This window comes from Pongo pygmaeus, chromosome 1, assembly GCF_028885625.2.
Source record: "Pongo pygmaeus isolate AG05252 chromosome 1, NHGRI_mPonPyg2-v2.0_pri, whole genome shotgun sequence".
NCBI lineage: Eukaryota > Metazoa > Chordata > Mammalia > Primates > Hominidae > Pongo > Pongo pygmaeus.
Window position 1 is genome coordinate 191165044 of NC_072373.2, and position 12596 is coordinate 191177639.

Sequence of the window (12596 nt, forward strand, 5' to 3'; positions counted from 1 at the left end):
AAGTGCTGAGATTACAGGCGTGAGCCACCGTGCCTGGCTGATAACTATTTTTAATGTTTTGAGAAACGACCAGACTGTTTGAAGTGAAGTGGCTGTACCATTTTGCATTCTTTTTTTTTTTTTTTGAGACGGAGTCTCACTCTGTTGCCCAGGCTGGAGTGCAGTGGTGCAATCTCAGCCCACTGCAAGCTCCGCCTCCCGGGTTCACGCCATTCTCCTGCCTCAGCCTCCTGAGTAGCTGGGACTACAGGCGCCCAGCACCACGCCTGGCTAATTTTTTTTTGTATTTTTAGTAGAGACATGGTTTCACTGTGTTAGGCAGGATGGTCTCAATCTCCTGACCTTGTGATCCGCCCGCCTCGGCCTCCCAAAGTGCTGGGATTACAGGCATGAGCCACCGCGCCATTTTGCATTCTTAACGGCAGTGTATGATGTTTCTGATTCCTCTATACCCTCACCAACACTTGTGATTATCCTTCTTTTTTTATTAGACCTATCCTAGTGATGTGAAGTGGTATTTCATTGTGGTTTTGATTGGCATTTCCCGCTAGTTAATGATGTTGAGCATCTTTTCATGTGTTTATTGGCCTTCTCTATATCTTCTTTGGAAAAATGTCTATTCAGACCCTTTACCAATTTTTAATTGGATTATTTGTCTTTCTATTGTTGAGTAAGAATTCTTTTGTTTTTTGTTTTTTGAGACAGGTTCTCACTCTGTCACCCAGCCTGGAGTGCAGTGATGTGATCACAGCTCACTGCAGCCTTGACCCTCTGGGCCCAAGTGATCCTCCTGTCTCAGCCTTTCAAGTAGCTGGGACTACAGGTGCATGCCACCAGGCCCAGCTAATTTTATTTTTTGTAGAGGCAGGGTCTCCCTGTGTTGCCCATGCTTGCCTCAAGTGATCCGCCTGCCTTCACTTCTCAAAGTGCTGGGATTATAGGCATGAGTCACCACACCTGACCAAATAAAGTCAAGATTCCTTCTTTTTTTATTTTTATAGTAACGGGGTCTTGCTCTGTTGACCAGACTGCAGTGCAGTGGCACAGTCACAGCTTGCTGTGGCCTCAAATTCCTGGGCTCAAGTGATCCCTCTGTCTCAGACTCCTAAGTAGCTGGAACTACAGGCATGCACCACAATGCCCGGCTAATTTTTTCTTATTTTTTGTAGAGATGGGGCTCTCACTTTGTTCCCCAGGCTGGTCCCAAACTCCTAGCCTCAAGTGATCCACCCACCTCAGCCTCCCAAAGTGCTGGGATTACAGGCGTGAGCCACTGCGCCTGGCCTTTTCTCTCATTCTATGGGTTGTCTTTTCATTTTTTTGATGGCGTCGTTTGAAGCACAAAATATTTTAATTTTGATAAAGTCTAATTTATCTTTTTTTGTCACTTGTACTTTTGGTGTGGTGATTATGAAGATTTACTCCTACACTTTCTATTAAGTATTTTATGGTTTTCTCTCTTACACTGAAGTCTTTACTCCATTTGAAGTTAATTTTTGTGTATAGTGTGAGGAAAGTGGTCCAGCGTTACTCTTTTACATGTGGATTTTCAGTCGTCCTAGCACCATTTGTTGAAAAGGCTAGTTTTTTTCCTGTTTAATTGTCTTGGTGTCCTTGGTGAATATAGTTGACCATAAATGTAAGGGTTTCTTCTGGATTCTAAATTATATTTTGTTGATCTGTATGTCTGTCATTAGGCCATTACTACTGTGTCTTAAATTCCGTAGCTTTGTAGTAAATTTTTAATTATGGAAATGCGAGTCCTCCAACTTTGTTTTTCCTTTCAAGATTGTTTTGGTTATCCTGAGTCTCTTACATTTCTTAAGAATTTTGGGATAAGCTTGTCAACTCGTATGAAAAAAGCCAGCTAGGATTTTGATACAGATTGCACTGAATGTGAAGAATTTAGGAGTATCATCATCTTAACAATATTAAGTCTTCTGATCCATGAACACAGGATATCTTTTCATTTGTTTAGGTCTTCTTCAGTGTTTTTCAGTAATGTTCTTCGGTTTTCTTTTTTTTTTTTTTTTAATTGGGATGGGGTCTTGCTATGTTATCTAGGCTGGTCTCAAACTCCGGGGCTCAAGCAGTCCTCCACCTTGTCCTCCCAAAATGCTGGGATTATAGGTGTAAGCCACCATGCCTAGCGAGTCAGAATTCTTTAAATATTTTAGATATAGGTCTCTTATCAGATGTATAATTTGCAAATAGTTTCTCTCATTCTTTTTTTTAGACAGGGTCTCACTGTATTGCCCAGGCTGGAGTGCAGTGGCGCAATCACAGCTCACCACAGTCTCAGAACTCCTGTACTCAAGTGGTCCTTATGTTTCAGCTTTACAACTAGCTGAAACTATAGGCACACACCACCACACCTGGCTAATTTTTAAAAATTTTTTTGTAGACAGCTGTGACTGCACCACTGCACTCCAGCCTGGACAACAGAGCAAGACTCTTCAAAAAAAAAAAAAAATATGTATGTATATATATATATATCTATATATATATATATATCAATTATATTTCTTTTCTTTTTTTTTTTTTTTTGAGACAGAGTCTTGCTATGTTACCCAGGCTGGAGTGCAGTGGCATCATTTCAGCTCACTGCAAGCTCCGCCTCCCGGGTTCACGCCATTCTCCTGCCTCAGCCTCCTGAGTAGCTGGGACTACAGGTGCCCGCCACCACGCCCAGCTAATTTTTTGTATTTTTAATAGAGATAGGGTTTCACCACGCTAGCTAGGATGGTCTCGATCTCCTGACCTCGTGATCTGCCCGCCTCGGCCTCCCAAAGTGTTGGGATTATGGGTGTGAACCACCGCACCTGGCCATAGATATAGCAATTATATTTCTATACATCAGCAATGAACAACCTGAAAACAGAATAAAAAGAAAAACAATTATACTTACAATAGCATAAAAAAGAATAAAATATTTAGGAATAAGTTTAAAAGATGTATACAGCTTATACTTTGAAAACCACAAAACAGGCCAGGCATGGCGGTTCACACTCATAATCCCAGCACGCTGGGAGACTGAGGTGGGAAAATCACTTGAGTCCAGGAGTCTGAGACCAGCCTGAGGCAACATAATGAGACCTCATCTCTACAAAAATATATATAATCAATTGTATATTGATCTTGTATTCTGCAACATTGCTAAACTTGTTTATTAGTTCTTTTTTTCTTCTTTTTTTGAGATGGAGTCTCACTCTGTCGCCCAGGCTGGAGTGCGGTGGCACGGTCTCAGCTCACTGCAACCTCCACCTCCCAGGTTCACGCCATTTTCCTGCCTCAGCCTCGTGAGTAGCTGGGACTACAGGTGCCCGCCACCATGCCTGGCTAATTTTTTGTATTTTTAGTAGAGACGGGGTTTCACCGTGTTAGCCAGGATGGTCTCAATCTCCTGACCTTGTGATCCACCCACCTTGGCCTCCCAAAGTGCTGGGATTACAGGTGTGAGCCACCGTGCCCGGCCTGTTTATTAGTTCTAATAGTTTTTTTTGTGGATTTTTAAGGATTTTCTATATGCAAGAGTGTGTCATCTGCAAATAGAAATAGCTTTACATTTTCCTTGCCGATTGGATGCCTTTCATTTCATTTTTTTCACCTAATTACCCTAGCTAGAACCTTCAGTACAATGTTGAATAGAAATGTCAAGGGCAGATATCCTTGTCTTGTTCCTGAACTTAGGGGGAAAGCATCTTGTCTTTCACATGTAGTTTTCTGTTGATACCTTTTATCAGATTGAGAAAGTTCCCCCTTCCACTCCTAGTTTATTGAGTTTTCATTATGAAAAGGTGTTGGATTTTGTCTCCTGCTTTTTTTGTATCTGAGATGATTATGTGGTTTTTGTCCTTTATACTATTTATAATTGTCTATCACATTGATTGATTTTTAGATGTTAAACCAACTTTGCATTCCTGAGATGAATCCACATCTTTTTTGGGTGGCTCTATTTCACTAGATTGTGAGCTCCACCACTGTTAGGGCCAGTGTCCCCAGGGGGCAGGTAGGGGTGGATGTCCCTAAAGTCTGTCTTTATTCTGCTCCTTCACTCCCCTGAGTGTCCCCTCTTCTATTCTGTCTGCAAAGGCAAGGATGGGAAGCCAAGGCAGAAGGTGATCATTGGCAACTGTGGGGAGTACGTGTGAGGCGGCACTCTCTCTGCTCTCCACTCTGCTCTTGCCCCCGCACATCCAGGAAGGAGCTGCCAGCCTCAGAGGAGGCAGCACCGAGGGTGCCCTGTTTGAAGCAAGCAGGATTTGTGGCATGAGGCCTGCCGTAGGGTCAGCTTGGAGCACCTCTGTAGGCACAGCCTGGACTGTTCCCAAGTGCAGCTGTGGGCCAAGGAACCAGCACAGGTGCTCCTTCACCAACCACCACTTTTCCCGGCATTTGCTGCTGGGTCTGCTGTGGGCCCACCAATGTGGCTCCTGGATGTTTTGTTCTTTGGTTTGCTAAAATAAATTCTAGTTCTTATACTGCTGCCTGCCAGCCAGGTCCCAGGTGTTTTCAGAGGTTGCTGCTGGGACAGGCCATAGCATCTCTGCTGCTGCTCTTCTCTCTTAGGCCAAGTCCCTTAGGAGATGCCCTCGTCAGCCCATTATGGGGCAGTAGAAGTCAAAGCCATGTAAAAGTGCCTGTGTCTTCTCATTCTGGTCAGTTACCATTCCTGCTCTCACACCAGCTGGTCTTGTGCCTGATGGACATTTGTAATCAGTCTCACTGACCTGGCACTCATTATGCACTTCCTGAACCAACAGAACTGTATTACCGAGGAGCACCCAGGGCGCTTCTTTAGTCAGCGGATGTGCTTGGTGCTGGGGAGAAACAAGCCAGGGGTGGCTCCTACTTCCTCCTTCCCAACCCCAGGCCTACCTGGAAACTGCAGTGTGGTGTCATGATGCGCAGCCTGTGCTAAGATGGCCTCTCACCCTGCACTGGTTTTGGGCCAGCCAGCCCACCTCATGGCCTCTTTCAGGTGTTGAAGCTGAGCCCTATCAGTCTCCAGAAACCTCCCCCAGGGCTGCCCACTGGCTCCCATGACATGTCCTAGGAGCTCTGTCTGAATCAAGTCTTTTTTTTTTTTTTTTTTTTGACGGAGTTTCGCTTTTGTCACTCAGGCTGGAGTGCAATGGCATGATCTCAGCTCACTACAACCTCCGCCTCCCAGGTTCAAGCAATTCTGCCTCAGCTTCCCAAGTAGCTGGGATTACAGGCACCTACCACCATGCCCAGCTAATTTTTGTATTTTCAGTAGAGACGGGGGTTTCGCCGTGTTGGCCAGGCTGGTCTTAAACTCCTGACCTCAGGTGATCCACTTGCCTCGGCCTCCCAGAGTGCTGGCTGAATCAAGTCTTGATGTTGAATATCCACCAGGGTGAGGGTGGTGGGGAAAGGAGAAGCCTATTGCCCTGGCCCCAGTGACCCCAAGCCAGCTCCACCTCTGGCACCCTGGGTGGGGCTTCTCCCCCTTGATCAGCTTGGGCCTGAAGCTTTCCCAGCAGGCACTCTCACTCCTCAATGTCGGTGTCATTACTGGTGGTCAGTCATGGCCATCAGGACAGGCAGCATTGAGGCCAGGATAAGGCAGCTACTCAGGGCTGCCATGAAGCACAGGAGAGAAGAGGATGTGTGTGAAGTGCTCAACACTGTGGGTTCTGGGGGTGACAGGCAGGCTGGCCCGAGGCCCCGGGAGGGAGAACTGGTCCCACAACCCTGTGAAACAAGGGAGGACCTTATTGCTGTGCTTGCCTGATTACCCTGGGAAGGAGGGACCAAGGGACCAGCCAGAGGCCAGTGGGAGAGGAACCATCAGGGTTTCCCCGGAAGTTATCCCAGTGGGTCCATCTGTGACCCTTGTACTCTGAGGTCACCTAAGCCTCAGAGGTGAGGCACCTGCCCCTGCTTGTGCCAACTGCTGCACAGAGAAGGAGAGGAGGTTCTTGGCCCAGGGATTCCAGACCCGTGGCCAGCCTCGTGGCCATGCGATCTCGGCACTAGGCTGCCTGCCACCCTGGTCACGGGAGCCCCACCCCGGCCTCTGAGGAAGGGAACGCAAGACCAGACATACAAGGGAGAAGCTAAAGCAGAACTGAAGGGATGGAAGGCTGCTAACAGTTATGTTTTCAAAGAACATTTAATCACAGAAACTTTCGAAATGTTTCATACATTGACTAGATCCGATCACTAAGCAGTGCATAGAGTAGGATCCTAACTTTGTAAAATATCCATATGTCATATATAAAGACAAATGTATATGTGCCAAGTAAAAAGACTGGAAGGAATTATGAACAGTGGTTATCTTTGTGATTGATTATGGGTGTTTGTATTCTGGTTTTTGTTATTTTCAAAATTTTCCCCAGCACACAGATAACATTTTCTTACGTGAGAAAAAAAATTTTTTAAAAAGCAGGGGGTGGAGAGCAGTAACTGTTGCTCAAGACTTTTCAGTAAGGAAAGGAACCTGGGGTAGAAAGCTCCCCCTTCAGCTGCCCATGAGGGCACAAGTGGGCCCCACACTCACTACGGGGCCAGGGCAGGGCCGCACACCTGCCACTTCCTCAGCAGAGACCCTAGCACGCGGGTCACTGCTGGCCCAGACTCCTTCCACGAGCAGGCGAGGGTGCAGGGCCACACCTCATCCAAGAGATGATCATGTTTAGGTTTTTGAGGAAAAGCACAGCTCTCAGGGTAAATACAGCAGCACCTCCAAGCATATTCTGGGAGGAGTGGGTTTTATGAGGAAGGCACACAAGGAAGGCCCAAATTTGCAAGTCCCTTTAAAATGAGCCTGCTCAGAATTGCTGTTTATTCCACAGGTCTGCGCAGGCATGGCACTAAGTGTCCCATGGCACATTTGGCCCTCATGGAGGCCTCAAAAGGGCAGGACCAGCACCCTCTTCTACAGAGGAAGGAACGGGCACAGCAGGTACATGATGTGGTCAAATTAACAAGAGGCAGAGGCCGGGTAAGTGGCTCACGCCTGTAATCCTAGCACTTTGGGAGGCTGAGGCAGGAAGATTGCTTGAGCTCAGGAGTTCAAGACTGGCCTGGGCAAAGTTTAAGACTGGCCTGGGCAACATAGTGAGACCTGGTTTCTATAAAAAATATAAAAATTAGCTGGGTATGGTGGCATGTGCCTGTCATCCCAGCAACTCGGGCTGAGGTGGGAGGATTGCTTGAGCCCAGCAGGTTGAGGCTGCAGTGAGCCATGACACTGCCACTGCACTCCGGCCTGGGTGACAAAGCAAGACCATGTCTTAAAAAAAAAAAAAGCAGCCAGGACCTGATGCCAGGTCGACTTGGCTCCAAAACCTGCCCTCTAACTTTTCACAGCCTTCTTTCCTGTGAAATAGTAGGGAATTTCTCTAAAGCACATCACCCGGTCCCTACATAAAGACAAAGAAACAGGACTTTGCACGCTCACCTGGCATTAGGCCAGCACTGTGCTGCAGTTGTGAAGGTGGCCACTGGGTTGGGGGTTGTCCTGCACCGAATGGCCCCAGACTCCCTGTCAGTGGCTACTTGTTGCAGCTAGTGGGCCTGAGTTGACCACCCTTATTTATACTCCTGATGTGCAGCCTTGAATGCATCCTGGGCTGTGGGAGGCAACCAGGCCAGAAGATGACCTTGATAGCTGAGCACTGACCCTTCATCAGCTGTGTGTCCATATGACCTCCCCCCTTTCTGAGGCCTTCTCTATGTGATGTCATTTGGTGGGTGGCTAAAGTTGCTAGAAGTCTGGCCACCAGGAAGGCCACGACTGTCACACTTTGTGCTTTGCTGCATAAAAAGGGAGTCTCATCATGATCCTTAGGCCTGCTGTGCACACCTGATGGGCGTAGCAGCGTTTGCGTCTTGAAAACATTCATTTCACAAACTCCTAGCACACCCAAACCATGCCAGGTTACACGCTGGGCACTGAAGAGACCACACATTTGTCAGTTTCCAAAACTCTACTGCCCAGTATTGGAAGAAGAGAGCTGTTAAATCAGGTCCTGCAATGGCAGATAGGCCCCAAGTCCTATGGCAGCCGGGGGCTCAGGCCATGTCTCAAGCTCTGGGAGAAGGTCATGGGGGCAGACGGGTTCTCTGGGTTGGAAGAGCCTTTGGAATTAAAGAGTCCTATGTCCTCATGTCGCAGATGAGAAACTGAAGCATGAATAAGAAAGGGGACTTGTCCTGACACCAAGTCAGTAGCTGAGTTGGAACCAGAATACCTGTCTCCTAACACTCAGGCCATTGCCTCTTCCAATCCCTGCTAGCTGAGCTTGAAGCCTTAGACTAGTGGGGAACTCACCATCTTCCAGACAGCCTGGGCCCACCCTTTATGTACATGAGAGGGTCTCTTCCTCTGCGCTTGCACACGGAGGCCCTCCTTGGTCCAGGCGGAGGGGCTGCTGTCCCTCAGCGTGGCCCCAGCCTCCACCCCGGCTGCCAGACCAGCTCTCCCCAGACCCCTCCCTGGGGGTGCAGCACGTGAACTCCAGAGAGGCGCATCCTTGGGCACATGGGGAGGCGGAACCACCCTGCCGGGCTGTGCCTGTGGATGGGGCGGGCCCAGGATCTGCTTTTAATGACATGGTTTGGGGAGCTGGATTCTATCTGTTCCAGCAGGTAAATTACAGGCTTAGCAAGTCAGAAATCAAATAAACACTCCAACTCCCAGTGGCTGCTCCAGGGAGAACAGCGGTTTCCGGGAACAGCAGAGGCTGAGACAAACCTCCCCACCCAACTCAGCCTAATTACTGCCTTTCACTCCCTGGGACAGGGACCTTTTCTTTGACTCACAGACCCAAGACACAGGACAGCGCTGGTGGGCACCCAGGGTGACGCCAATTTTGGTGGCCAGCTTATTCATAACTCCTAGACACAAGCAAACACTGGCAGTCCCCACCCTTGCCCCATGCCTGGCCGGAGACCGCCAGTCACCCTGCTTTGGATGGAATGGATTGCTCCGCAGTGGGGCAGGAGGGGGAACTGAGGTCTTATTGACAATGCCTGGTGGTGGCTGTCTGCAGTTCTGTGCTGAGGCCTGGAGGCCCTGTCCCGGTTCAGTGGGAAAGGTACGTAGGTTGATGACTGACATGAGCCATGGGCAAGGGGAGTAGGCTGCGGGGGCATTTGCTCTATGCCAGCCTACACCACATGTTGGAGCTGCTGGTCTTGCCTCTGTCTCAGTGCTGAGCCCCAAATGGGTCAGCGTGGTAGAGATGGTGGAGGGAACTGGAAGCCCCCAGGATTCTTTGCTCCTCTGGGAGTCATACCTCTTTCCCACGCAGGAGAAGGGGCAGGCCCAGGGCAAGGGAATACACGACATAAAATATCCCCAGTGGCCAGGCACGGTGGCTAACACCTGTACTCCCAACACTTTGGGAGGCCGGGCGGGTGGATCGCCTGAGGTCAGGAGTTCAAGACCAGCCTGGCCAATATGGCGAAACCCCGTCTCTACTAAAAATACAAAAATGAGCTGGGCATGGTGGCGGGCCCCTGTAATCCCAGCTACTCAGGAGGCTGAGGCACGAGAATTGCTTGAACCCGGGAGGCGGAGGTTGCAGTGAGCTGGGATTGCACCACTGCACTCCAGCCTGGGCGACAGAGTGAGACTCTGTCTAAAAAAAAAAAAACAAAAACAAAAACAAAAAAAATCCCCAGTGGCTTCGTGGGGATGTCCAGCTTATTCTTTTTCTAATATGCTAACTGCGCCCTGAACCAAATGAGAAGAATCCCAGAACACACTGTGCTGAGAACATGAGCGTGTCCAATTATGCCCGGAAATGGCCAGTGTTGTACCTGCGAAGAGGCAGAGCCCTTCTCCCCACACCTAAACCCTCTGGTGAATGGAGAAAAGCTTGGGTCAGCCAACCTCAGACCATCCAGGGCCAGCCACAGTCTGACAGGTCCTAAGATAGGACTTCTGTGCTGACTCCAGACAGTGCAGTCAGCACAGGCTCTGAGGCTGCTGTGTGCCTTAGGCCACCAAAGTGTCGGGCAGGATGACAGCCACAAACCCCAGGGGAGGGGCACAGAGGTGTACCTAGAAAGGACCAGAAGCCTGACAGGAAGTAGGCACAGAGAGTGAGGGCCCCTGATACTCCTGCTTGAGCTGTGACAGCATTTAAGGGTTTTCTGCCTCTGCGGGGCCCGATCCAGATGAGAAGGGCAGCTGCAGCTGGGCTGGGCGGGCAGACTCAGTGGCAGCCGCAGGCCTTGACCACCATGTTGCGATGCTTGCGCAGGATGACGTTGTTGCTGCTGTCATAATAGAGCACAGAGGTGGCGCTCAGCTTGGTGGGTGCACAGCATGCCTTGGGGACTGCGTCTGGCTTCATCAGGTGCACCTGGCCAGGAAGGGGACACAGGCAGGGGCATGAGGCCAGTGGCCTCCTCCGAGGACCCACCCAGCCCCGCCCCAGCTCCACCTGCTCCCTGCCCTGGCCATCTCCAAGCCACATGGGAGCAGCACAATAATAAGAATTATTAACAGGAATAAGAGCAGTCCTGAGAACTCTGGGAGCAGGAGCCGTGGTGACCCACAGTGCCCAGGGAGGGACACATGGCAGCCCCAGGGTGTGGGGCAGGTGGGCAGGGTGCTAATGAGGGGCCTCAAGTCCCAGGCCAAGGGCTCAGACTTCCTCCTGGGGATAATGGGAAGGAGAACCTCATGGCCAGGTTTGTGCCCTTAGTGAGGTCCCTGAGGGGGAACGTGGAAGGACCACTTTCTTCTTTCGGCCCTTCGGACCCCTAGAGGCTCTGCCTGCCCACACCCTGGCCTCCCTCCCCAGGCTCTGGGAGGCCAGGCCTCGGCCCCTCTCCTGTGGCTGCTCCTTCCCCCAGAGGACTGCATCGGCCCTCAGCACTTCAAGGCCCTGCACGTGCCCGCGCCTCTCCACTCCCCAGGCTCAGCTTGGACCTCTCTTCTGAACTCCAGACTTGCAGATCCTGCCCCCCTCCCCACTTCTGCACTTGGGGTCTAATGAGGCCTCAGTGGAACATAGAATTCCTCCCGCCCTGACATCATAGCTCCCGCCTGGGAGGCCTCCTGGATGACTCCTCTCGCCTCCTCCCTTCCCTGAGAGCAGCCCCTGGCTCAACCTCCACCTCCGTGCTGCCTCGGATCACCTGCCTGGTGGAGCTGCCATCACCTGACAGGTGACCACAGCAGCCCTCACTCATCCCCTGCTTCTCTGCCTTCCACTCCCCCCAACATCAGCCTCCCCAAGCCAGAAAGGTCCTTCTGGAGGGTGACGCAGACCAGGACACTGCTTTGCTAAAGACCTCTGACAGCCTCTCAGGTTGCTTGGAATAAAATCCACCCTCCTTCCCAGGGAACCCCAGGCCCTAGGGGAGCCGGCCCTGCTCATCCCAGCATCACCTCCCTCCACTCTCCTCCCCTTCACTGCACCCAGCCCCTCCTCCCTGCTGGCCCTGAACTTAGGGCCAGCTTGCTCCTGTCTTAGGGCCTTGCACTTGCTCCTTCTGCTGGAACATTCCTTCTCCAGCTGCTGACGTGCCCCTCCTTGTGTGGAGAGGCCGGACCCAGTCTCACTCCACTGACAGCATGGCTGCTCTGCTCTTCCTCACAGGAGGTGTCAGCTCCACGGTTGGTTTGCTTCCGTGCCCACCGACAGCCTCCGCTAGAGCACAGTGCCTGTTTGCTGCCCTGCAGTCTGTGAGCACTCACTTTAGTTGAGCCCCTGAGGGGCAGGGGCAGGGGCAGAGGAGATGGAGTCCGGGAGCTGCAGGTGCAGTCACCTTCCCGTGTACCTCCCACACATGCAGCCGTGAGAACCACACGGCATAAAGGGTGGCTGGGCCAGGCCACCCCGCGCATCCTCATCACCCCTGGGCCTTTCCAAGGAGGCGGCTCCAGGTGTCCAGCAAATGCCATTTGACTGCTCAGAAAGGAAGCATTATCATAGGCTCAGAGCAGCTTTTGGTAATTTCTTTCCTCTCACACCAAGGCATTGCGTCCGCACGTGTGTGTGTGTGTGTTTTAATTTTTAATTTAGAGACAGGGTTTTGCTGTGTTGCCCAGGCTTGTCTTGAACTTCTGGGCTCGTGTGCTGCGATTACAGGGTGAACCACCGCGCCTGATCAAGGCATGACCGTTGAACATCCTAAGAGGAAAACAAGGCTGTGCAATACCAGGAACTGGGATTCTAGGTAAAAAGTTCTAGAAGGAAGCCTCGGTGCCAGAATCCGCAAACACGCAGAGCACTCAACAGTGAGCAGCACCAGTAATCCCATCAGAAGCCTGCTTTTGTCCTTTAAGGTTGCCCCAGACACCGAGGCATCAAAAGCCAGGGGATCCAGAGAAAACACAGACGGCCAAGAGAGAAACTGGGGGAAAAGCCAAAAGGTTGAGAGCCACACCATCTAGACGCTTCCTGCCTGCGGTGCGGCACAGGTGGGTGAGTGCACACGCACATCCCGCACACTGTGCGCACATACCATGGGTGGTCAGACTTGCTAGCGTATTCGAGGGCCCATGTGTTAAGATCACACAGCCCCCACACAGTGTACACATCTATTTCGTGTGCTGTGCCTCTGAGCGCTGCACACAAGTGCGTTAAGTGTCCCACAGGAGTTTG

General features: G+C 50.9%; 2 protein-coding genes across 26 annotated transcripts in view; one reads left to right on the forward strand and one right to left on the reverse strand.

Annotated features, from left to right (window-relative positions):
• Positions 1-12596, forward strand: part of LOC129039973 (peptidyl-prolyl cis-trans isomerase E-like) — a 38093-nt gene that overhangs the window by 24401 nt on the left and 1096 nt on the right. For 10 of the 25 annotated variants that reach the window (XM_054493695.2, XM_054493747.2, XM_054493754.2 and 7 more), the window contains 2 exons: positions 6822-6931; positions 12278-12412. In XM_054493695.2, the coding sequence (XP_054349670.1) occupies positions 6822-6931; positions 12278-12412 (245 nt within the window). The other 15 variants (XM_054493721.2, XM_054493713.2, XM_054493761.2 and 12 more) reach the window with 12 other exon arrangements.
• Positions 6121-12596, reverse strand: part of LOC129040033 (bone morphogenetic protein 8B-like) — a 36703-nt gene continuing 30227 nt past the window's right edge. Inside the window, exon 7 of the mRNA XM_054493838.2 lies at positions 6121-10343. Coding sequence (XP_054349813.1) covers positions 10194-10343 — 150 coding nt within the window. The 3' untranslated portion in view covers positions 6121-10193. The remainder of the gene's footprint in view (positions 10344-12596) is intronic.